The sequence below is a fragment of the Gekko japonicus genome, unplaced genomic scaffold (genome assembly GCF_001447785.1).
Source record: "Gekko japonicus isolate JY-2015 unplaced genomic scaffold, Gekko_japonicus_V1.1 scaffold2279, whole genome shotgun sequence".
Taxonomy (NCBI): domain Eukaryota; kingdom Metazoa; phylum Chordata; class Lepidosauria; order Squamata; family Gekkonidae; genus Gekko; species Gekko japonicus.
Window position 1 is genome coordinate 34,695 of NW_015165313.1, and position 23,924 is coordinate 58,618.

The 23,924-nt window shown below is 45.4% G+C and overlaps 1 protein-coding gene and 1 long non-coding RNA gene across 2 annotated transcripts in view; both read right to left on the reverse strand.

Annotated features, from left to right (window-relative positions):
* The window catches only part of LOC107109779 (zinc finger protein 208-like), a 62,266-nt gene that overhangs the window by 31,488 nt on the left and 6,854 nt on the right, over positions 1 to 23,924 (reverse strand). Inside the window, exons 5-10 of the mRNA XM_015410484.1 lie at positions 23,290 to 23,924; positions 22,407 to 22,431; positions 13,242 to 13,319; positions 12,547 to 12,673; positions 10,486 to 10,535; positions 4,290 to 6,099 (exon numbers count right to left, since the gene is read on the reverse strand). The exon at positions 23,290 to 23,924 is cut by the window's right edge and continues 4 nt beyond it. Of these exons, the coding sequence (XP_015265970.1) occupies positions 4,290 to 6,099; positions 10,486 to 10,535; positions 12,547 to 12,673; positions 13,242 to 13,319; positions 22,407 to 22,431; positions 23,290 to 23,924 (2,725 nt within the window). The remainder of the gene's footprint in view (positions 1 to 4,289; positions 6,100 to 10,485; positions 10,536 to 12,546; positions 12,674 to 13,241; positions 13,320 to 22,406; positions 22,432 to 23,289) is intronic.
* On the reverse strand, positions 9,602 to 13,276 carry LOC107109785. Its single transcript, XR_001482488.1, has 3 exons — positions 13,242 to 13,276; positions 12,547 to 12,673; positions 9,602 to 9,676 (listed from the first exon to the last, which is right to left on the reverse strand). It is a non-coding gene; the product is annotated as an uncharacterized LOC107109785 (long non-coding RNA).

The following is a 23,924-nucleotide window of genomic DNA, read 5'->3' on the forward strand; positions in this document are numbered from 1 at the left end:
ACATCACCGGAGGTGTGTCAGAAGGCAACACCCACCGCTCAGGTTCCACTGGACTGTTTTGGATTGCTAGCTATTGGGGGTGGGGCGAAATGTGCAAATCTGTCCTCGCAGAGGAGGGAGAGCTTGTACCTGAATAAAACTTGGTCTTAAACGTGCCACTGGACTGTTTTGGAGGGGGGGGGGCTCTGCAACTTACCTGGCTGCTTCTTGCTCTGAGTGAGGGCTGCTGGGAGCAGGGGGTGGGGCTTGTTGCATGTGCCCGCCCCCTGAGCTCTTTACTGCCGGAGCTCCGCTCCTGTGCGCTCCTGCAGGAAATGACCCCTGTGCATAACCATATGTCAACTAAGTAAGGGAAAGCCTAAAAGAGAAAGATAAGGTGAGTAGCTGTGTTCGTCTGTCTATGGAGTAGAAAAGAGCAAGAGCCTAGGAGCACCTTAAAGACTAACGTTTGTGCCAGGGAATGAGATTTGTGCGTTACTGCTCACTTCCTCAGATAGCCTTCCATGGAGATAGATCACAATGGGTAGCCGTGCTTGTCTGTAGCAGTAGAAAAGTGCAAGAACCCAGCCTGAAGAACTGAGAAGTGACTCAGGAAAGCTCATCCCCTGCCACACAATTTGTTAGTCTGCGGTGGCTCAAGTGGTTGAGACGCTGAACTGCAGGCTGTGGAAGGTCAGTAGTTCAGCAGTTCGAGACCCGGGTGCCGCATGACGGAGTGAGCTCCCATCTCTAGTTCCAGCTCCTGCCAACCTGGCAGTTCGAAAGCAAGACATTGCAAGTAGATAAATAGGTACCGCTTCGGTGGGAAGGTAACGGCGTTCTGTGCGCCTTGGTGTTTAGTCATGCCGGCCACATGACCACGGAAACGTCTTCGGACAGCGCTGGCTCTTCGGCTTGGAAACGGAGATGAGCACTGCAACCCTAGAGTCGGACTCGACTGGCTTTCGAGCAAGGGAACCTTTACCTTTACCGTTACTAGACTCTTGTTCTTTTCTACTCCTAAAAGACAAAGGCAATTAAAAAAAATTAATTAAATGTAGAAAAAATCAAATTGTTCACAATTATTAAAATGTAAGATGGTCACAGTTATTTACAGCTGCATATTGGTTACTTTTGAAATCACAGCTTTCCATAAATTCCCAGAACTCAATGGGGGATGGGGGGCCCCGGAATCGTTCACTTTGGATGCATTCAAAGCACCATTAAAAAATCAACTGTGGAGTTACTTTTCGCAGCAAAGCTGCAGTATGCAAACGCACAGAGCATACAATCCTTCATTGGACTGCACTTGATTTGAACTTTCCTTCACTCTATTTCTATCACTCGCTTGCTCTAATTGCTTCTTCCCAAAAAAGCAACAACTCCTTTCCCCTTCCCAAACTGTCCCTAAACTGCACCTGAAAACTCTACGCTTCCAAACAGCCTTTTGGAACGGAATCTCCAGAACTCCTGTACTGGGATTTCTTGGGGGCGAGGGAAATGGTGGTTCGGAAAGGTGTACCTGCAGTTGATGCCCCCCTCCCCACTTTTCTTCCTTTCTAGAAATTTGGAAACTCGCTTCCTTTAACCATTGGGCCACCCAAAAACTCTACCTCTTACGGATTATCCAAATCAGGCTGGGAAGCTGCTTTTTTTGGAAGAGAAACCAGCGAGGAGGAAGCAGGGACGGAAAGCGACTTGCAATAAAGCGAGGGAGACTGGGAGAGGGGGAATGCAAGAGAAAAGGGGGGAGGGCAAGGCCGGAGTTTTATTTTTCCGGGCTTGGTACATTTGGGCAAGAGACTTGGAACACGCGCTCTCCCCCTCCCACGCCACATTCCCTCCCTTCCCCCCTATGTACAATCTCAAGAGCTATTAAAAAGGGGTTTACTTTCATTCTGAAAGTACTCTTCCATGTGCTTCATTGCTGGGAAATGTCTTGTCTTTGCTAGTTTGGGGGAATAACAACACCCCCTGAGTTTCTACACGTTTGCTAACCGTTTGCTAACCCGCTTGGTCATTCAAAAGGGATTATCCCGTCTGTCTCTTAATTTTGTTTCATGCTCACGAACCAACGCAGCTGCAAACGTTAGGCCCATAAACTTTAAAGCTCCCCCCCCCCCAAGGCTTTTCCACTTCACTTACATATATTTTGGGGGCTGCGAATCCCGCCAAGAGAAGCAACCCAGGTTGCTCTGCCCTTCCCACCAGGTATCTCTCCCTCCAGCCAACACACAAGGCACTATGGGACTTGTAGTTTGGTGAGGAACCCCCCCTCCACATAGAAAGCCCTGTTTTCTCCTGGGGAACCACACCAACAGTATTCTACATGATATTCAGACCGTTTCAAAGAAAATCCTTCATCAAAGGGTATAATGAGTCAAGGAAGGTACAATGATCATGCCCAAATCAAAATTCTATTCTGTATTAAGTGGAGTCCAAAGCCGCTTAACAAATTCACAACTCTGGTAATAAATCTAGCAGGCAAAAAGACACTTCCAAAAAGGATATTTGATTAAGATTTGGTGCATAGATCAAGGGCGCATAGGCAGCCAGTGCAGCGCTTTCAGTACAGGTCGGGTGTGCTCCCACCTAGGGGCGCCCACCAACAGCCTGGCTGTAGCATTCTGCACCAGCTGCAGCTTCCGGATTTGCGACAAAGGCAGCCCCGTGTAGATGTCAATTTCTCAGACATTTACAAAGAAAGTAGTCTGTTAGATTTCTATTCTGGTCTACCTGATATATTTATCAACCTTAAGAAATTTGCTGCAGGCATGTTCACAGTCTGGCACCACATACATCTGTGAATAACCTTTCCAAAATGAAAATTCAAGTGTAGGTCATGACTTACAGATAAACATTTACATGACATTTTAAGGGTATCCATCACAAACCTTGACTTGGGCATTAATGCCTTGGCTAACAGAAATCAACCACAAAAATCACACTGACTTGGGGAGCATGTGTAGCTAGATAAAAGGATTCCAGAGTAAACTATTGTTCCAAAATGGATTCTGTTCAAGTTAATAATAATACACTTTATTGTCATTGTACATAATACAACGAAATTAAAGATGCAATCATTTCGGTGATCTACAACAATATTCATATACACTCACACTCCATTCACAACTGTCTCATAACTCCCTTAAGGTTCACAAAGCAACTTAAAACCACCAATGTCACCCAGATTTCTATTTCATACAGCATTTAAGGCAATAATAGCTCTCGAATAAAAAATATTTTTTAATCTGCTTATCCTTGTTTTAATTGTCCTATATCTTCTGCCCGAAGGCAGCAGTTCAAACAGGGAGTGTTCAGGATGTGACAAGTCCTGCAGAATATTCTTTGCTTTTTTCAAACATCGAGAACTATACAATTCCTCGAGGAATGAGAGAGGGCAGCCAATGATCTTCTGGGCTGTGATGACAACTCTCTGGAGTGCTTTCCTCTCCACAGCCGTACAACTGGCAAACCAGGCACAGACACAATATGTTAAAATGCTCTCTATTGAGCAGCGATAGGACATCAATCAATTTCTTCATTAACCTCTAAATATTAACATTTCTTCATTAACCTCTGAATATTTACGTTTGGTCTAAGATGTGGCCCCCTTTAGACACAGAGCACTCTTATGTGGCCCCAATATGTCAGAAGGTTAGACACCCCTGCTTTAGGACACTCAACACATACAGAACAGCCATGGCGGGTAATAGCAGCCTCTCTGCTTTCAAGATGGAAGGCAGATCTCAACTGAGAAGGCTCGGAAATGGGCATCTTCTCTCCCTATGGAGAATGGTCCAAAGATGCGCCAGGATGACTTGGCTGAAAACCAGGAGGCGAGTAAATAGTGTATTGTAGTCACTGGGAACAAAGGATACAATGCTGGGCTGCAGAGGGCTCGGCATGGAAGAGTGAATCTGCAGCCCTTTGTGGGGAGTTTCCCATCTGCAAGCACATTTCTGAGAAATTAAATCCCTGTGGCTATTTGGTGCCATTATTGTCTCATGGGGTTATCAGCTAAACCCACAAAGAGCAAATAGTGCCATTTTAATGTTGACAGAATATCTACCCGTTGTAGGAAGATTATGAATAATAAGCAATATTACATGGTCAGGTTTACCGCACATCTCTTGAGCACTTTTCCCTTATTAGATTCCTGGCTGTTTACTAGGTTTGAGGACTTGCAAAAAAATTAATTATTGCTAATTATTAATGAATTTGGGGTCCTCTGTAATTTATTTGACATCTGTAAGGTTTGTTGTATTAAAAAAACTTTTCGTCTCATCATTTCTACAATTCCTCCTCTTTGTGCATTCTTTGATGGGACATAAAATTGCTTCTCCATCTGAATCTTTTCCCACAGTCCCTGCATCTATATTTTTTCTCTCCGGTGTGGATTGTATGATGTTCTGTAAGCTGTGTGCCGGTGGAGAAAGTCTTTCCACACTGCAAGCATTTAAATGGTTTCTCTCCTGTGTGAGTTCTGTTGTGTGTGTTAAGTTCTGAACTGCTGCTAAAACTCTTCCCACACTCCAAACATTTATAGGGCTTCTCCCCCGTGTGGATTTTTGTATGTGTATTAAGGCTTGAACTCTGATTGAAGCTTTTCTCACAATCCAGGCATTTATATGGTTTCTCCCCTGTGTGGATTCTTTCATGCAGTCTAAGGTACGTGCTGAGACGGAAACTCTTTCCACACTCCAAGCATTTATATGGCTTTTCTCCTGTGTGGAGTCTTTCATGTAATTTAAGGTCTCCGCTGCTACGGAAACTCTTTCCACATTCCATACATTTATATAGCTTTTCTCCTGTGTGGATTATTTGATGCATACGAAGGCCTGAGCTTTGACTGAAGCTTTCTCCACAATCCAGGCATCTGTAGGGCTTCTCCCCAGTGTGGATTCTTTCATGTGATTTAAGGCTTGTGTTTACACGGAAACTCTTTCCACACTCCAAGCATCTATACGGCTTTTCTCCCGTGTGGACGCTTTGATGTACCTTCAGGTGTGAGCTCTGACTGAAGCCTTTCCCACACTCTTGGCATTTATAGGGTTTCTCTCTAGAATGGACTCTTCGGTGGGAAGTAAGGTGTGGACTCTGACTGAAGCATTTCCCACACACTGTGCACTGGTAGGGTTTCTCCCCTGAGTGGGTTCTCTGATGGAAAGTGAGGGCTGTGCTCCAACTGAAGGTCTTTCCACACTCCAAGCACTCATATGGTTTCTCCTTTGTGTGCAATCTCTGATGGGAAGTGAGGGCTGTGCTCCAACGGAAGGTCTTTCCACACTCCAGGCACTCATACGGTTTCTCCTTCGTGTGGATTTTCTGATGGGAAATGAGAGCTGCTTTCCAACGGAAGGTCCTTCCACACTCCAAGCACTCATACGATTTTTCCTTTGTGTGGATTCTCTGATGGGAAGTGAGGCTTTTACTGAGAGTGAAGCTCTTTCCACACAGCAAGCATTTATATGGTTTCTCTTTTGAGTGGATTTTCTGATGGACACTAAGGTTTGAACTCCATCGGAAGCCCTTTCCACTTTCCAAGCATTTATATTCTTTCTCCTCTGAATGGATTCTCTGATGCAAAGTAGGAGCTCTGTCACAGCTCGACCTCTTGCCACACTCTGAACACTGGCATGGTTTTTGCCCTGTGTTGGTTCTTTGATGGGAACTAAGACTTTCACTCAGACCAAAGCTGTTTTCACACTCTGAACTCTTGGATGGTTCCTCCCTCTTATGGATTCTCTGATGAGAAGTGAGGTTTACGAGCCTGCTGAAGCCCTTCCCACATTCAGAGCATTTGTATGTTTCAGCCCCTGCATGGATTCTCTGATGGGAAGAAAAGCTGGATTCACATCTCAAGACTTCTCCGCTTTCAGAATGTTTATTCCTCCTCTTTCCTTTGTGATTCTCTTTTTGGGGTGAATTTTCAAGGATGATGCCAGCCTGGAAAACTACAGACTGATTCATTGACTTCTCTACTTTGCTTTCTTCCTGCCTCTCGTATGGTTCCTCCCTCTTATGGATTCTCTGATGAGAAGTGAGGCTTACGAGCCTGCTGAAGCCTTTTCCACATTCAGAGCCCTGGAAGGCTTTTCCTCCACCTCGTGGCTGGTCCTTTTGAGAGACGCCGCACATCGCTCGCTATAATTCTCATCTTCTTGGCTGTTACCTGGTGGAAGAAAGACCTGATTAGAAGGGTAAATAAGTCTATAATCTGCAGTCATAACAGAGCTAACGTTTTTGCAGAGTTAAGACCGACCAAGTTCTTTTCTCCATTTTAATCTGGCTTCTACACTGGCAATGGGATAGAGGCAACGTTGGCAGTCCTTGTCAATGGTTTTCTTCTGAAGAGTTCACTGCTCCCCTGTGGATACTATTTAATCCTCCTAACCAGCTTTTGACACAGTAGCCCAAAAATATTTAAGTATAATGGTACAAAATAGATTTAGACTAAAGGCTTTCATAGGAATGGTTTCATTCATTTCATTTTCTAAAGTATGAGCCACTCATGGATAGTGATAACTCATGGATAACCCATGGAATTCACTGCCACAGGAAGTGGTGGCGGCTACAAGCATGGACGGCTTCAAAAGGGAATTAGATAAGCATATGGAGCAGAGGTCCATCAGTGGCTATTAGCCACAAGGTATAGATAGGGGCTCTGGGGCAGGTGATGCTCTGTCTTCTTGGTGCTTGGGGGGGGTCAACAGTGGGAGGGCTTCTAATGTCCTGGCCCCACTGGTGGACCTCCTGATGGCACCTGGTATTTCTGGCCACTGTGTGACACAGAGTGTTGGGCTGGATGGGCCTTTGGCCTGATCCAACATTGGCGTCTCTTATGTTCTTATGTCCTTAGTGCAGAAGAAAGGTGGATCAGAGGACAGAGTTCAGCACCACAGAAGACCCCCACATGGAAGGGATGAGGGCAGAGTCCTACAGGGGCTGCTTTCCACCTTTAAAGTCCTATATGGTTTGGAACCAACAGCCCCAAAGGACTTCCACTGACTTATGAATCTATCTGAGCACTATGGACATCTTCTCCGGGAAAGGGCCTTCTCGGTTGTGGCACCAGAACTCTGGAACCCTCTCCCTGGGGAGACTGCCCTGTCCCCTTCTCATACCATCTTCCATCAGTGGGGTGGAGTCTTTGTTGTTGTTTCATTTGGCATTCCCTCCGTGATTTTTCCTTCCCACCCATTGTTTTTTTTTGTTTTGTATTCTAGCTCTAGGTTCTATAAAGTGTTTTTCTTTCTTTTGATGCCTTTTAAGATCTAATTTTATTAGATATGTTTTAATTTGACAGCGGAGTTCGCGGCTCTTATGAAGATGGAAAGGTGGGATATAGAAGTGTAAAATAAATAAACAAATCAGAAGCATTTGTTTAACATCCACACAAAATCCTCGGAGGGGCTGCATGGAGTTTTGAGGAGGCTCTCATCCATATGCTGATAACATCATTTCATTACTTCAGCAGCCAGGATTGTTTCTGAACCAATAAACAGAGGTCTGTCAGTGGCTACTAACCATGGGGACTAAAAAGGGACCTCCGTGATCAGAGGTAACAAAACTCTGAATACCAATGCCAGGATGAAACATTCAGGGGAGGCCTCAGCCTCTCTGCTATGTCGTTGGCCATCCACAGGAACTGGTTGGCCACTGTGTGAGAGAGGATGCTGAACTAGATGGACCACTGATCTGATCCAGCAGGACTCTTCTTGCATTCTTACAGCTTTCTTACCAGAACACTCTCACTTTTGAAGTTGCTTAACTGTAAAAGCTTTGTGAAAATGGAATTTCAACACTCGTGAAAATGGAGGCTCCCGGTTAATCAAACATGCTGGCTAAATGAACTTTTTACTTTGACTATAGCTGAATTTTCCATCATGAGCAAAAGCCAAGTAGAGTAGTGGATGTCTCAGCAGAGAAACTGTTGTGATACTGAGGCTGAAGAAAAAATAGTGCGTATTTTTCTTTAAAAGCTGGATGTGGAGCACAGTGGCATTAAAGCAGCATACGTACAAAAATAATTATACCAAGTAAGTAAGATACTGTATCAGTCACTTTATTTGACTGTAATTCAAAGACCAGACATCCCTGGAAGAGAAAAATATCACCTTTTCACTGCATGCAAAAAGGAAGTACTGCACAGTAAAAGGTAAAGGTAAAGGTTCCCTTGCTCGAACGCCAGTCGAATCCGACTCTAGGGTTGTGGTGCTCATCTCCGTTTCGAAGCCGAAGAGCCAGCGCTGTCCGAAGACGTTTCCATGGTCATGTGGCCAGCATGACTAAACACCAAGGCGCACAGAACGCTGTTACCTTCCCACTGAAGTGGTACCTATTTATCTACTTGCCATTTCTTGCTTTCGAACTGCTAGGTACAGTAGCATGGGGCTTTTTTTTGCCGTCAAGTCATGGCTGACTTACAGTAACCCCTAATGGGGTTTTCAAGGCAAGAGACACCCAGAGGAGGTTTTGTCATTGCCTGAATCTGCATTGCGACCCTGGACGTCCTTGGTGGTCTCTCATCCGAGCACTAAAAGGGGCCATCCCTGCTTAGCTTCCGAGATCTGATGAGATCAGGCTAGCCTGGGCTATCCAGGTCAGGGATTACATAGTATACCTTACAGGAGGGTTGGTTTTATGCCCCCTAAGGGGGCTCATAGTGTCTTACAGCAGTTTTCCCTTCCTCTCCCCACAACAGTCACCTTGTGAGGTAGGTGGGGTGGAGACTGGTGACTGAGGGGAACCTCCATATTAAGAGGCACTAAACCTCTCAGTCTCAGAGCCAGGAGGCAACATCAGGGGAAGGCCTCGGCCTCTCTGCCCTATCGCTCGCTATCCCAGAGGAACTGGTTGGCCACTGTGTGAGACAGGAGGCTGGACTCGTCCAGCAGGGCTCTTCTTAGGTTCTTATGATCAAGCTATGAAGTACAGGGAATACCATTTGAGCTCCCTCTTTAACCCTCCTGCTGTTTTCCTGACACCGCACCATCCTGTTGTACGATCTTTTCCCCAAGTCTCTCTTGCCACCTTCCCTCCACCAAAGTAGGGGACAGAAGCCCCAAAACTCTGATCTTGTTCCTGCTATGTAAACAGCCCAGAATCAGGAGATACTTCCAGGTGGGTGGAATCAAGGTCAAGATTAGGGTTGCCAAATCGAATTTGTCCGGGAGGGGGGGGCTCCCGGACGGCGTCCTCTCCGTGCGTGCGCGCCGCGTGTGCATCACCCAGAAGTGACGTCACACACTAGGGGCGGGGCCACGCCATTTGAGGGGAAAACAAAGAGTTTTCCCCTCAAATGGCGTGGTCAGGAGATACTTCCAGGTGGGTGGAATCAAGGTCAAGATCCAAGGCCCACACGTCTGGATCAACACTGAGAGGAATGGGCCTGTTTCAGCCTTCCCCTCCCGTTAAAAACTCTTACGAGGAATGAAACCTCAGAGGCCGGCGGAGCCACGGGAGGGATACATGAGCTCACAGCCTGAGCAATCAGGGCCGTTCAAAACATCTGGCTGATCAGGGCCATTCAAAACCTCCCAGGAAACCGCCCAATCCCCAACCGACAAAGAGGCCCATCACTCCTCTAACTACCCACCTGTCGGCCTCTCCTCTTCTTCGGGGTCTGGGGGAAACGGTGCTTCACTTTCCTGAAGCCAGGAGATGAGGCCCGGCTTCAGAATTGCTTTGGATTCTGAAACAAAAAGACTAGTTACTACAAAAAAATTCAGGCCTTCCTGCATCATCCATTTCAACGTTCACATTCAAAAAGGCCGCAAGGGAGAAGGAAAGTTCCTCACCCCAGCAGATGAACAGGTAACAGAAACCAGCACAGAATCCTGAAAGCATCGCTCTTCAGGTAGGTCAGCTGCTCATGAAACTTGGATAGACACAACATTTTGGTGGCCAAGGCAGCCATGCTTTTTAGCCATTCCTCTCTCAGCCTCTCAACTGAGAGGCTAATCCTTTCCCTCCTCCATCAAACGGTCCCACCTCCTCTCTAAAGGGCCTTGAGATATTCCACTGTCTTTTAAGCCTCCCTGGAACAAAAGTTCTGTTCATCACTAATCAGAGTCTAAATTAGACAACAGGGCCTATTTATTAGCAGACGTGACCCTTCTCCTGCACAGGACTATCTGACCCTTGACCTCCGCCCGAGCACTGTTTGAAGAGAAGAGGAAGAGGAGAAGAAGAAGAGATTGGATTTATACCCCACCCTTCATTCGGAGTCTCAGAGCAGCTTACAATCTCATTTCCCTTTCCCTCCCCACAAAAGACACCCTGTGAGGTAGGTGGGGCTGAGAGAGCTCTTTCGAAGACTGCTCTTGAGAGAACAGCTCTGAGAGAACTCGTGACTGACCCAAGGTCATACTAGCAACTGCACGTAGAGGAGTGGGGAATCAATCCCGGTTCTCCCAGATTAGAGTCTGTGCTCTTAACCACTACACCAAACTGGCTCTCTTTCTGGAAGGACAGACTGCTCCAGAGGTTAAAGCTTCCTACTTCTGCCAGACTTAGATTCTTGCCTGTAAAGGCCTTCTGGAAGCTTAATACTAAAGAAAATCATCAAGATTAAAAGAAAAAAAAGAAAAACATTTCTCATGTTGCCCTAAGTGGTGAAATCCAAAAAGCTAAGAGCACAATCTATATAATGCCTTAGGACCAACCCAACGACATGTAACAGTGTGCAAGCATTCAAGTTCACAAGAACTCTTCCATCAGGCTGAATACTACAAAAAAAAATTTCTTTTGAGAGAGAGAGAGAGAGAGAGAGAGAGAGAGAGAGAGAAGGAAGACTTTTCAGGTAATCATTTTAAGACCTTGTCACGCCAGTTTATGGTCAATCTTCTGACAGACAAAGAAGAATCAGATTTCAAAGTGCTGCAGGCCTGAGGCCATAAAAATACTAGGGGATAAAACAATTATACTCTTAAGTAATTTCATTTTGTCCCCCTCCCCACAATGTCTATAATTTGCCTCTTAACCAGTGGAAATCTAAGGGCAGGTAACCTATAGTTTTCAAAGTTCTCACTTCATCAAGTCTGATTCAGGTGCACGCTCTGGAACTTCTCCCGCAACTCAATGCAGCTCCTAGGGTGGAGTGTGATGAACACGAGGGCAAAGCTTCAATTTCTCTTTTTAAGCAACAACAAAAATCCCCCAGGTGAGTTATTCAGGTGCGAAAGCACTATAGATGCCCTAGAATTTATCCAGGCTTGTGGGTTCAGATTTGTAACAACTGAAATTAAAACAAGTCCAGAGAGCAATTCCAGAGGGATTGCTTGAAGACTAACAGATTTACTTCCGTATAAGCTTCCACGAATCAGAGCTCACTTCTTCAGGTGCACGAAGCGAACATCCACTAAGCAAATACATTTATACAAAATACTACAAACCACAGGAAGTCAGAGGTTACAAAGAGAGCCCAGTTTTAAAAAATATACAATTCAAAAGAGTAATCAGTCCACTCAGGAGTGGGCAAGGACCAGTCCCATCTGTTGAGAGGGAGGAGGAGACAATCTGGACAAAAACCCTTCCCCTTATATCTCTGCAACAAAAAAGGCTAGAGAAGTTATCTAGGCGTTATCCAGCTTCATTTAGAAACCATAACTATTAACCAGATAAGGCCTCCACACCTCCCGACCGAGCAGGATGAAAAGAGCCCAGTGTGCCATTGGATGTGTCTGGTGGTAGAACTTTTAACTGCACCAGGCAGACCTGACTATTAGCACACTAACTGCTGTTATTCCTTTCTATCCCTATTGGGCTGAGGAAGGCTCTATGGGACCCACAGAATCCTTAAACAAAGGGCCTGGCCCTCAGGCTGCTGACTCATTAGAAGGCAAGGAGAACGAGTGTGTGATGCTACCATCCGTCACAAGCACCAGGTCCAACCAATATACAGGCAGGACTGTAATGACATTCATTATCCATTTCAAGGGGATGCTCAACTTTCATTTCTATTATAATGGGATTCAGGGATTCAACCAATGCTATTGGTCAGGCCAAAATCCTTGAGGCAGGGCAGGCGTGTTCTGGACCACCCGCTCCCACAGCAGCTCAGAGGTTATTTTGGCAAAGAAGGAGAGATTGGATTTATACCCTGCCCTTCACGACCCAAAGGAGTCTCAGAGCGGCTTACAAACTCCTTTTCCTTCCCCTCCCCACAACAGACACCCTGGTGAGGTAAAAGAAGAAGAAGAAGAAGAGATTGGATTTATACCCTGCCCTTCACTACCCGAAGGAGTCTCAGAGCGGCTTACAAACTCCTTTCCCTTCCCCTCCCCACAACAGACACCCTGCGAGCTGGGTGGGGCTGAGAGAACTCTGACACAAACTGCTCTCTTTCAAGGACAGCTGTGCCAGAGCTTGTGACTGACCCAAGGTCACATCAGCAGGTGCAAGTGGAGGAGTGGGGAATCAAACCCGGTTCTCCCAGATTAGAGTCCGCACACTTAACCACTACACCAAACTGGCTCTCGATAACATAACATAAACATGAAGCAACAGTGGCAAAAATCACAGCTTCCACGTCCATCAAGCAAGACAAAAAGGGAGCCTTACCCAGAGAGGCCACATTCCCATAGTTCTCCACCATGACGTCTCTATACAAAGCTCTCTGGTCAGGATTCAGCAGTGCCCATTCGCCCTTTGTGAAATGCACGGCCACCTCCTCGAAGGAAACCGGACACTGAAAAAGAAGGAAGATACTTTTTCCACACAACTGATCTCACCACTAATCCACCCACTCCTGCCCAAAGAAGAAAGGACACATGAAGCACCTCATACCGAATCAGCCCATTCTTCTACCAAGGTCAGTCCTGTCTAATCAAACCAGCAGAGGTTCTCCAGAGACTCATGCTGGGGATTGAACCTGCAGCCTTCTGCATGCTGAGCTGGTCCTCTACCACGGACCCTCCTCCTCATCGAGACCCGTCATCTGAGGTTCTAGTTACCCCAGGAGGGAGCTCGACCTTCAAGGAATACTTGACACAATGTAGAAAAACAAGAAATCTTGCCTGGGGAATTTACAGGCACCCCACCTTTTCATTCATGGAAGAAATTCAGTGATCCAACACAGCCTCCTGAACAGGCTGTTGTCACCTGGCAGAAAGCCATGGGAAAATCTAAGGCGGCTTACAAAAGAAAAAGGTTCCAAATGACAAAGACAAACAGAAATGGCGCCTTCCAACACTGCCGGAGGAAAAAGGCACCAAGCTTCTCTTCACGCATTTCTTCATAGGCGATCCATCCCTTACCCGAGCTGGCTGCATCTTCAGCGTTTCCACTCCCCCACAGAGACGTTCCGGAACCCGGCTCTGAGGCTCTTCCACGGCCTGTAGGGAGACACATTTATCTTGATTGGTTTACTTCATTTATACCCCATCTTTCTCCTCAAAGGAGACCAAAAGTGGCTTATATCGTTCTCCTCCCCTCCATTCTGTCCTCACAACAACCCTGTGAGGCAGGTCAAACCGAAAGCATACAACTGGCCCAAAGTCAACCAGCAACCTTCCGTAGCAGAGTGGATATTTGATCTTTGACCTCCAAGATTCTAGTCAGATACTCTACCCAGTAAACCACACTAGCTCTGAGAGCGCAGGGAGACTCTTAATCTCCCTTTGTTTTAAATAAGGAGATATTTCCATCCTCCAAGTCTGTGACGCTTTCCTTCCCAATGGGGACTTGTAAACGGCTTACATTGTGTGCTCTTCCTCTCCATTTCATCTTCGCAACAACTCTGTAAAATAGGCTAGACCAGGGGTGTCAAACATGTGGCCCGCAGGCCAGATCAGGCCCTCGGAGGGCCCCAATCCAGCCCACAAAGCCCTAGCTGTTCCCTGCTTCACTAGCAAGAGTGCTAGTGTTTTAAGCATGCTTTATTTAAAGTTTTAAAAATCTTTGATTGTGTTTATCTGAGTCCTTTATAAAGTTTATATCTCCGCTACCTGGCATTACATTTTATGACACACATGGCCCCGCCCAACAAGATCTCATTTACGTCAGATCCAGCCCTCATAACAAATGAGTTCGACACCCCTGGGCTAGACTCAATGTGGGTGACTGGCCAAAGCTTCCATGGTAGACTGGGGATTCGAACCTGGGTCTCCCAGATCCTAGTTTTACACTCTAACTACTTCACCAGCTTTTGACCTTCTCAGGAAGAGCAGAAGAGAAAGAGAGAAACAGAAATACCTTTGTGTGAAAATTACTTTAAAAGCAAGGCCTGCTGTGCACGTCAGTTGGGCCCAGAGTCTCACAGCACTGATAACTTCAGCTGGTGAATGCCAAAACAATCTAGTATTTGGCTCCCTCAGACACGTTTCCCCACGCTGGGTCTCTGTCCAAAGAAAGGATGGTCACAGGGAGGCCGCTGGCTTTCCCTGACTCCCAGAGAGCAGGTCGCCCTGGAGGAGAGACACAAACAACCTGTGAGGTGATTCACAGGACAGTGTAATTTGAAGCAAAGCACTTTCTAGAAGAGAAAAAGAGGCCCCTGCTGGATCAGGTCCTTCAGCCCTGCCTCCCATTTCGGACAACGGCTATTCAGCTGTCTCTAGGAAACCCAACGCAGAAGACAAAACAGGGATCCCTAGCGTGTAATAGTAGAAAACAGCAGAAAAATGCCAAGGGAAGATCATCAAAGATTAAATACACTTGAAATGTCTGAGTATAAGATATATTAAGTGTTTAAATTACAAATAAATGTCTCTAGTGAATGGGTGGTCTACAACCCAAAACAAATATAATCATATTTGTTCATGGCATATCATGCACCAACACTGAAATACAAATTAACACGACAGTAATTGTGCTCCCAGGCACTGATAACAAGGTATGCACATAAATCTAACCGGTGGATTATCCTTGCTTAAATGCAATAAAAGTGTCCAAAGACCTCCTGCAGTCACAAATCAAGTAGAGGATGACCAGTGAAAAGTTTCCTGTATCTGAACAACGCCTTTCCTAGGTATATGGACGTTTCAATTTCTCTTCTTCTGGATAAGCGGCTGAATAATGGAACTGTAAGTAATAATATAATGTGCAATCTATCCAAACCTCCAATATTCAAATAATTTGATCAGCTCTACTTCTAGCATTATTTATAACAGATCCTGGGTAACACCTTGCTCTAAATTGCTTTTCGAAAGCTTCTGCCTCCACTCTATAATCATGCACAGAAGATGAATTCCTTTTTGCTCTTAAAAATTGGCCACATGGCAAATTAGACCTTAAATGATATGGGTGGTAAGAACCAAAAAATAAACACGAATTTTTATCAGTTGGTTTATGGTAAGTTTGGGCCGCCATTTTGTTTTTTTTTCATTTACATATACCAGTGTGTCAAGAAAATTAATGGTGTGATTATTATAATTAATGTCAAATTTTATAAGCTGATGTGAAGTATTGATCTGTTTGAAAAAGGAATCCACCAAGTTGGATTCTGTAAAAAAAATAAAAATGTCATCTATAAACCGTTCAAAGAGTTTAATATTGGCCACATCAGGATTGCTCCTCTCAGAAAGAACGTATTCATTCTCAAAAGCTGGGGCTGCCCGTTGCCAGAGCGATGCATAGCGTCACATCCTGGCAACGGCGGTGCAACGCGTATCGCTGTCCCCCGCGGCAGGGATCCTGTGAAGACATGCGGATCTCCCGCTGCGGCTTGGCAGCCCTACACAGTAGCCATGTTCATCTGTCTGTAGGGGCAGAAAAGAGTAAGAGTTTAGTAGCACCTTAAAGATTAACAAAGTCTGTGGCAGGGGAGGAGCTTTCGTGAGTCACTGCTCACTCCTTCAGATACCTTCCATGGAGATAGATCATGATGGGTAGCTGTAGCAGTAGAAAAGTGCAAGAACCCAGCCTGAAGAAGTGAGCAGTGACTCAGGAAAGCTCCTATCCTGCCACAAAATTTATTAGTCTTTAAGGTGCTACTAGACTTGCTCTTTTCTACTCCTAAAAGAGAAAGGCAAATTTAAAAAAAGTAGAAAAAAATTAATTGCTTGCAATTATTGAAATGTACTGTCACAGTTATTTACAGCTGCGTACACGTTACTTGGAGCTGCGGTGGCTCAAGTGGTTAAGACGCTGAACTGCAGGCTGTGGAAAGTCAGTAGTTCAGCAGTTCGAGACCCGGGTTGCCGCATGACGGAGTGAGCTCCCATCTCTAGTTCCAGCTCCTGCCAACCTAGCAGTTTGAAAACAAGAAATTGCAAGTAGATAAATAGGTACCACTTCGGTGGGAAGGTCACAGCGTTCCCGGCGCCTTGGTGTTTAGTCATGCCGGCCACATGACCACGGAAACGTCTTCGGACAGCGCTGGCTCTTCGGCTTTGAAACGGAGATGAGCACCGCAACCCTAGAGTCAGACTCGACTGGCTTTCGAACAAGGGAACCTTTACCTTTACTTTACACGTTACTTATGAAATCACTACTTTTCCTAAATTCCTAGAACTCAATGGAGAATGAAAAAAATCGTTCACTCAAGATCGCCAAAAGGATACACACGGATTCCAAGCGCCATAAAAAAATGTGCTCTTGTAACCTCAGTTTGTGGATTGTGTGAGGCAGGAACTTGGAATGAATCTTGCAATCATTCAAAAGATAATAAAACAGGGTTGTGGTTGTTGTTGTTTTTAACTTTTCCATTAACATCAGGTAACAAAAACACTGAACTTAGTAACACAACAGAACAGGGACCTTTTAAAGTCAAAACCATTAGTCCATCCTTCTCCTCTTGTTGGTGAGTCAAGAAGTCCCCAGCTGAACACTCTGTGCACCCAGCTTCCTTTTTAAATTATTATTATTAAGTCTTATATACATAATCTTACATTAAATAATTGTACAATCATTTTACCCCACTCCCCCCCCCCCCTAGTATCTTCATATTTTTAACCATGTGCACAGATTCTTCATTCCTATTTGGATATTTGGATTGGCTTCCCCCCTTTCCACCCATTCTTTATATCCCACCCATTTATTTGTAATCTTTTGACATTTCTCCTCCCGTGTCTCTTCAGTAATTATCTGTGCGAATATATCTGATTGTACACATTCAAAGACATAATTCTTCCATGTTTCCATTGTCCATTTGTGCCTATCCCTCCATCCCAATGCTATTACAGCCATCCCGGCTATTACAGCCATCCCAATGCTATTACAGCCATCCCCAGCTTCCAAAATGAGGGTCCCAGTTGAACTCCCGACTAGATGACACAGCCCTGAAACAATAATTCTAAAATTTATCATTTAGAGCAAACCCAGTTTCCATCCATAAATCATCATTACCTTAAACATGGGTGTTAAGAACCTATGATTAAGGTTCAAGCTCCCCAGCAAGGCAGTCTGGTTTCCCTCCTTTGCTTTCACCACCTTCTGCACCCTCCCACCCGTTCGGGCTCAATCAATTCCTAGCTAGGGGGTTACACACTCACTTAATTGACTGCTAATCTTCTCTGTGGATGTTAATTTCCCCAGCAAAGCTACATTATGCAAACACACATTCCTTACAATCCTTCACTGGACTGCATTCGAGTTGAACTCTCTTCCGGCCCTATATTTCTATTTCTCTCTTGCTTGAATTGCTTCTTTCCCAAAAAACCAACACCGCCTTCCCCCCTCCCCGTCCCTAAATTGCACCTGAAAACTCTGCCCTTCCAAACATGCCTTCTGAACGAAACCTCCAAAGCTCCTACAGAGATTTCTGGGGGAAGTGGTGAGGCAGGGAGGTCCATCAGCAATTGATGTCCTCTCCCCATTGTTTTTCCTTGCCCTCTAGGAATTTCGATCTCGCTTCTTTTAACCCCTGGATCACCCACAAGCTCTGCCCCTTACGGAGGATTCGCCAAATCAGGATTTACCCCTCGGCTGGGAAGCTGCTATTTTGGAAGAGAAGCCAGCAAGGAGGAGCGGGGAAACTACGGTCTTGGCCTCACCGTGGGAAACGAACCCGGGATTTTCCCAAGCGGGCTCGCAGCGGCAACGCCCCCCCACCCACGGTTGATGCAAAATCCAGTGGAAAATGCATTTGGGCGGAAAGGGACTGGCAATAAAATGAGGGAGACGGGGAGAGGGGACATGCAAGATGGGAGGGGGGCAAGGCCCGGATTTTAATTTTTCGGGCTTGGGGACAGATTTGTAACACACCCTCCCCCCCCTCCCACCCCCCCCCCCCATTCCTCCTCCCATACATACAACCTCATGATGAGCCATGAACAAAATTTGCTTTAATTCTAAAATTACTCTTCAAGAACCTGCATGGCTGAAAAATGCCTGCCTTTCCTAATTTGGTGCAATAACAACACCCGCCTGAGATTCCACACCTTTGCTGTGGTTTGGTCATTCAGAAGAGATTATGTACCAGTACCCTCCTGCCAACCTAGCAGTTCAAAAGCGAGAAATTGCAAGTCGATAAATAGGTACCACTTCGGTGGGAAGGTAACAGCGTTCCCTGCGCCATGGTGTCTAGTCATGCCGGCCACATGACCACGGGTCTTCGGACAGCGCTGGCTCTTCCGCCTTGGAAACTTTAGATGAGCACCGCACCGCACCGCACCGCTAGAGTTGGATTCGACTGGCTTTCAAGCAAGGGAAACCTTTACCTTTTGGGAAGGCTCTCCCAAGTCCTGAGGGGCAATTGGTGGAAATCAGTGCAACTTTATGTATGAGTAGTGGCACTTCCTTTTTTTAAAACAACAGCAACAACAAAAGCACTGGGGGAAAACAAACCTCCCTGTTTTTCAGACGCACTCAGACAGTCTAGTTTAACCGCACTCCCTCTGCTCAAGAGAAAGGCCTCTGAGGCTGGGTTCAGAAGGTTGGGGTATTAGGGCTGCCAGGGGGAGGGGAGGGCTGCCGTCCTGCAAGGTGGGACCTGGCGACCCCCTGGAATTGCATCTGCTCTCCCACTACAGAGCTTAGTCCCCCTGGAGAAAATGGAGGCTTTGGAAGGTAGACTCTGTGGCATCGCACCCCAGTGAATTCCCTGTCCTTCCCGGGCGCCATCCCCAAATCTCCAGGAGCTTCCTAAACTGGATCAGAAATCCTAACCTCCCCCCCATACCCTGCTGGCGACAAGGGGGGACCTGGCAACCCTAAGGTGGGGACTGTAAGTCTCCTGGAGCTACAACCGATCGCCACACTACTGAGATCAGTTGCCCTAAAGAACACGGCTCCTTCAGAGGGTGGACTCCAGAGCCAGTTTGGTGTAGTGGTTAAGTGCGCGGACTCTAATCTGGGAGAACCGGGTTTGATTCCCCACTCCTCCACTTGCACCTGCTGATGTGACCTTGGGTCAGTCTCAAGCTCTGGCACAGCTGTCCTTGAAAAAGAGCAGTTTCTGTCAAGAGTTCTCTCAGCCCCACCCACCTCACAGGGTGTCTGTTGTGGGGAGGGGAAGGGAAAGGAGTTTGTAAGCCGCTCTGAGACTCCTTTGGGTAGTGAAGGGCGGGGTATAAATCCAATCTCCTCCTCCTCCTCCTCCATTCCACCTTGCTGAGATCCCTACCCTTCACCAAACCTCACCGTCTCCAGGCTTCACCCCCAAATCAAATAATCCGCCTTTCTCACAAGGACTCAGGGCAGATTACGCATAGTGAGCTAGTACACTTGCAAAAATGGGACATTCAGAAGGAGGAGGAGGAGATTGGATTTATACCCCGCCCTTCACTCGGAGTCTCAGAGTGGCTTACAAACTCCTTTCCCTTCCCCTCCTCACAACAGACACCCTGTGAGGTAGGTGGGGCTGAGAGAGCTCTGAGGAAAAACTGCCCTTTCAAGGACAGCTCTTGTCAGAACTATGGCTTGCCCAAGGTCATCCAGCCAGGTGCAAGTGGAGGAGTCCGGAATCAAACTCGGTTCTCCCAGATTAGAGTCCGTGCACTTAACCACTACACCAAACTGGCCCTCTCACCAATGCATTAGGATTGTTGACATCTTGAACTGCCAGAAAGAAATGAAGCATAAGTATTCGCATGACCACTTAAAGAAAGTATTTGGCACAATGCAGTGCACGTTCAAAGGGAAAGTGCACATAAAGTGCCTTATGCTGAATCAGTCTGAGTAGACAATACTGAGTATAGAGCTAGTCTCCAGGCCATCCTATGCCACCACCACGGTGCAACTCACTGCCTGAACTTAGGCATTTAAAGAGTCTTCCCTCCCTCCTTCCTACTGGCTGTGCTGAATCACACTGAGCTTCAGCCAGCAGAATCATAAGAACATAAGAGAAGCCAATGTTGGATCAGTCCAATGGCCCGTCCAGTCCAACACTCTGTCACACACTGGCCAAAAATACAAGGTGCCATCAGGAGGTCCAGCAGTGGGGGCAGGACACTAGAAGCACCAAGAAGACAGAGCATCACTTGCGCCCCAGCCTGAGAGTTCCTATCTATACCTTGTGGCTAATAGAAGAAGAAGAGGAAGAAGAGATTGGATTTATACCCCGGCCTTCACTACCCAAAGGTGTCTCAGAGTGGCTTACAAACTCCTTATATGAAATGGCCAACTGATCCCGTTGCAGTCAGTGAAACAGATGTTGTCCTCGACTGTTATCTCTCAAGTTTTGTAATCCACAGAGCTCATTGTCTCTGGGTAGCTTGCACTTTGCAGGGTTTGCCAAAGATTTAATAGCCTCACTTAGCCTTATGTTTTCATCCATGTCCTTAATTTTTGTCATCAGCATTTACAAGGTTTGGGATGTTAAAAAAGCTTCCTTGGCAAAAGTTTCAATAAGTAGTGATGAAAATCGCTGACAACAGTGCAGCTGAGAGTTTGGGCTTAAAGAAGAATCCTCCTCATTCATAGTTCCACTCACATCTCCCGGTAATAAGGAGGTTGTAGGTTCCAAGGTTGTAAATCTGTTCGAAAGCTCAGCTTCACCAGACTTAGAGCCAGTAGCACTCCTATCCGAAACATACTTGTCCATCTTTTCCTGCTGGCCCGCTTTTAATCCGACTGCTTCTAGGGAGGAGCGTCATCGTTTCCTTGCAGTCATGATTTCCTCAGCTCGTTAGCACTGCGCCAAAAAATTCTTACACTCCCACAGTAGCGTCTTATCATTCAAGCTGTTTCATAACGACATAAAGACTTAAAAGGCTTAAAATAAGATAGGATAAAAAAGGATAAACTTCCAAAAGAGTAAGGGAGAATGTCCTCAACATTGAAACACAAAGGCTTTACGGCTTAGCCAACAAATCTTGTTCCCCCATGAACTTTGAGATGCCCCTTACGGTAGGCCGAATGGCCCCATATCTATCTAGTATAACAAGCACCGCAACAGCGCAGAGCCTTTTCTCCAGCACGATTCAATGTAATACCATCGGCGATCTTGCATGGGAGCTATAACAACATAGTATATGTGGATAGACTTTGCCGTTGCAATTCTGGATATATTGAAACTGTTTCGCATATGTGTTTGCATTGTCAATTTTATGAGGTTTTATGTGCTAGATATTTAAATCCTATCTTAGCCAACATGACGAACCTTCCTGCTGCTTTAAAAGTGCGCCATCTTCTAAATGACTCTGTTCCAGAAATATCAATGAACGTAGCCATGTTTTTACAATCAGCGATAAAGCTACGCCAGGAAAATTTCCGACGAGTAAATTGTTTTACACAATACTATGCAATATTATGTAGTTGTTAAAATGCTCAGCTCTATATGGTTTTAAATGTAGATTTCCTTTTTTATAGTAATCCTCTTTTAAGGTATTTTTATGCCAATAAAGGTTAACTGAACTGAGCTGAACTGAACAAGAACAACAAAGTTGACGTCCTTCTCAAGGAGAAAGGAAAAGGACAAGAAGTACTTTTTGACCCTGGGTGGATTTTTGATTTGGCTTTCTTAACTGATATCACAGAGCATCTGAACACATATAATCTAGGGTTGCAGAGAAAAGGAAAGCTCATGTGTAACATGTATTCTGAATGGAAAGCTTTTGAAGCAAAACTAAACATTTTTGTGAAGCAAGTTGGTGAAGGTAACTTTTCAAACTTATACTGCAATGGACTAAAATTTGAGAAATTTACACTTCAATGTTGAAAGACACATCAAAGCACTGAACCTATTGCAGATGGAATTTCAGAATAGATTCACTAATTGCCATAAGTGTGAAAGGGAAAGAAGAATGTTTCAGAACCCATTTGAAATAGCACCAGAAAATGCAAGTAACTTTTTTCACATGGAACTAATTGATTTGCAAGCCAGTGATCATTTCCGAGACATTTACAAAGAAAGTAGTTTGTTAGGTTTCTATTCTGGTCTACCTGATATATTTATCAACCTAAAGAAATTTGCTGCAGGCATGTTCACAGTCTGGCATCACATACATCTGTGAATAACCTTTCCAAGATAAAAATTCAAGTGTAGGTCAAGACTTACAGATAAACATTTACATGACATTTTAAGGGTATCCGTCACAAACCTTGACTTCGGCATTAATGCCTTGGCTACCAGAAAACAGCCACAGAAACCAACCACAAAAATCACACTGACTTGGGGAGCATGTGTAGCTAGATAAAAGGATTCCAGAGTAAAATATTTTTCCAAAATGGATTCCGTTCAAGTTAACATTTCATCATTAACCTCTGAATATTTACGTTTGGTCTAAGATGTGGCCCCCTTTAGACACAGAGCACTCTTATGTGGCCCCAATATGTCAGAAGGTTAGACACCCCTGCTTTAGGACACTCAACACATACAGAACAGCCATGGCGGGTAATAGCAGCCTCTCTGCTTTCAAGATGGAAGGCAGATCTCAACTGATAAGGCTCGGAAATGGGCATCTTCTCTGCCTACGGAGAATGGTCCAAAGATGTGCCAGGATGACTTGGCTGAAAACCAGGAAGCGAGTAAATAGTGTATTGTAGTCACTGGGAACAAAGGACTCAATGCTGGGCTGCAGAAGGCTTGACAAGCAAGAGTGAATCTGCAGCCCTTTGTGGGGAGTTTCCCATCTGCAAGCACATTTCTGAGAAATTAAATCCTTGGGGCTATTTGGTGCCATTATTGTCTCATGGGGTTATCAGCTAAACCCACAAAGAGCAAATAGTGCCATTTTAATGTTGACAGAATATCTACCCGTTGTAGGAAGATTATGAATAATAAGCAATATTACATGGTCAGGTTTACCACACATCTCTTGAGCACTTCTCCCTTATTAGATTCCTGGCTGTTTACTAAGGTTTGAGGACTTGCTAAAAATTAATTATTGCTAATTATTAATAAATTGGGGGGTCCTCTGTAATTTATTTGACATCCGTAAGGTTTGTTGTATTTAAAAAAACTTTTCGTCTGATCATTTCTACGATTCCTCCTCTTTGTGCGTTCTTTGGTGGGATATAAAATAGCCTCTCCATCTGAATCTTTTCCCACAGTCCCTGCATCTATATTTTTTCTCTCCGGTGTGGATTGTATAATGTTCCGTCAGCTGTGTGCCGCTGGAGAAAGCCTTTCCACACTCCAGGCATTTATATGGTTTCTCCCCTGTGTGGATTCTTTCATGCAGTCTAAGGTACGTGCTGAGACGGAAACTCTTTCCACAATCCAAGCATTTATATGGCTTTTCTCCTGTGTGGAGTCTTTCATGTGATTTAAGGTCTCCACTGCTACGGAAACTCTTTCCACATTCCATACATTTATATAGCTTTTCTCCTGTGTGGATTATTTGATGCATACGAAGGCCTGAGCTATGACTGAAGCTTTCCCCACAATCCAGGCATCTGTAGGGCTTCTCCCCTGTGTGGATTCTTTCATGTGATTTAAGGCTTGTGTTTACACGGAAACTCTTTCCACACTCCAAGCATTTATATGGCTTTTCTCCTGTGTGGAGTCTTTCATGTAATTTAAGGTCTCCGCTGCTACGGAAACTCTTTCCACATTCCATACATTTATATAGCTTTTCTCCTGTGTGGATTATTTGATGCATACGAAGGCCTGAGCT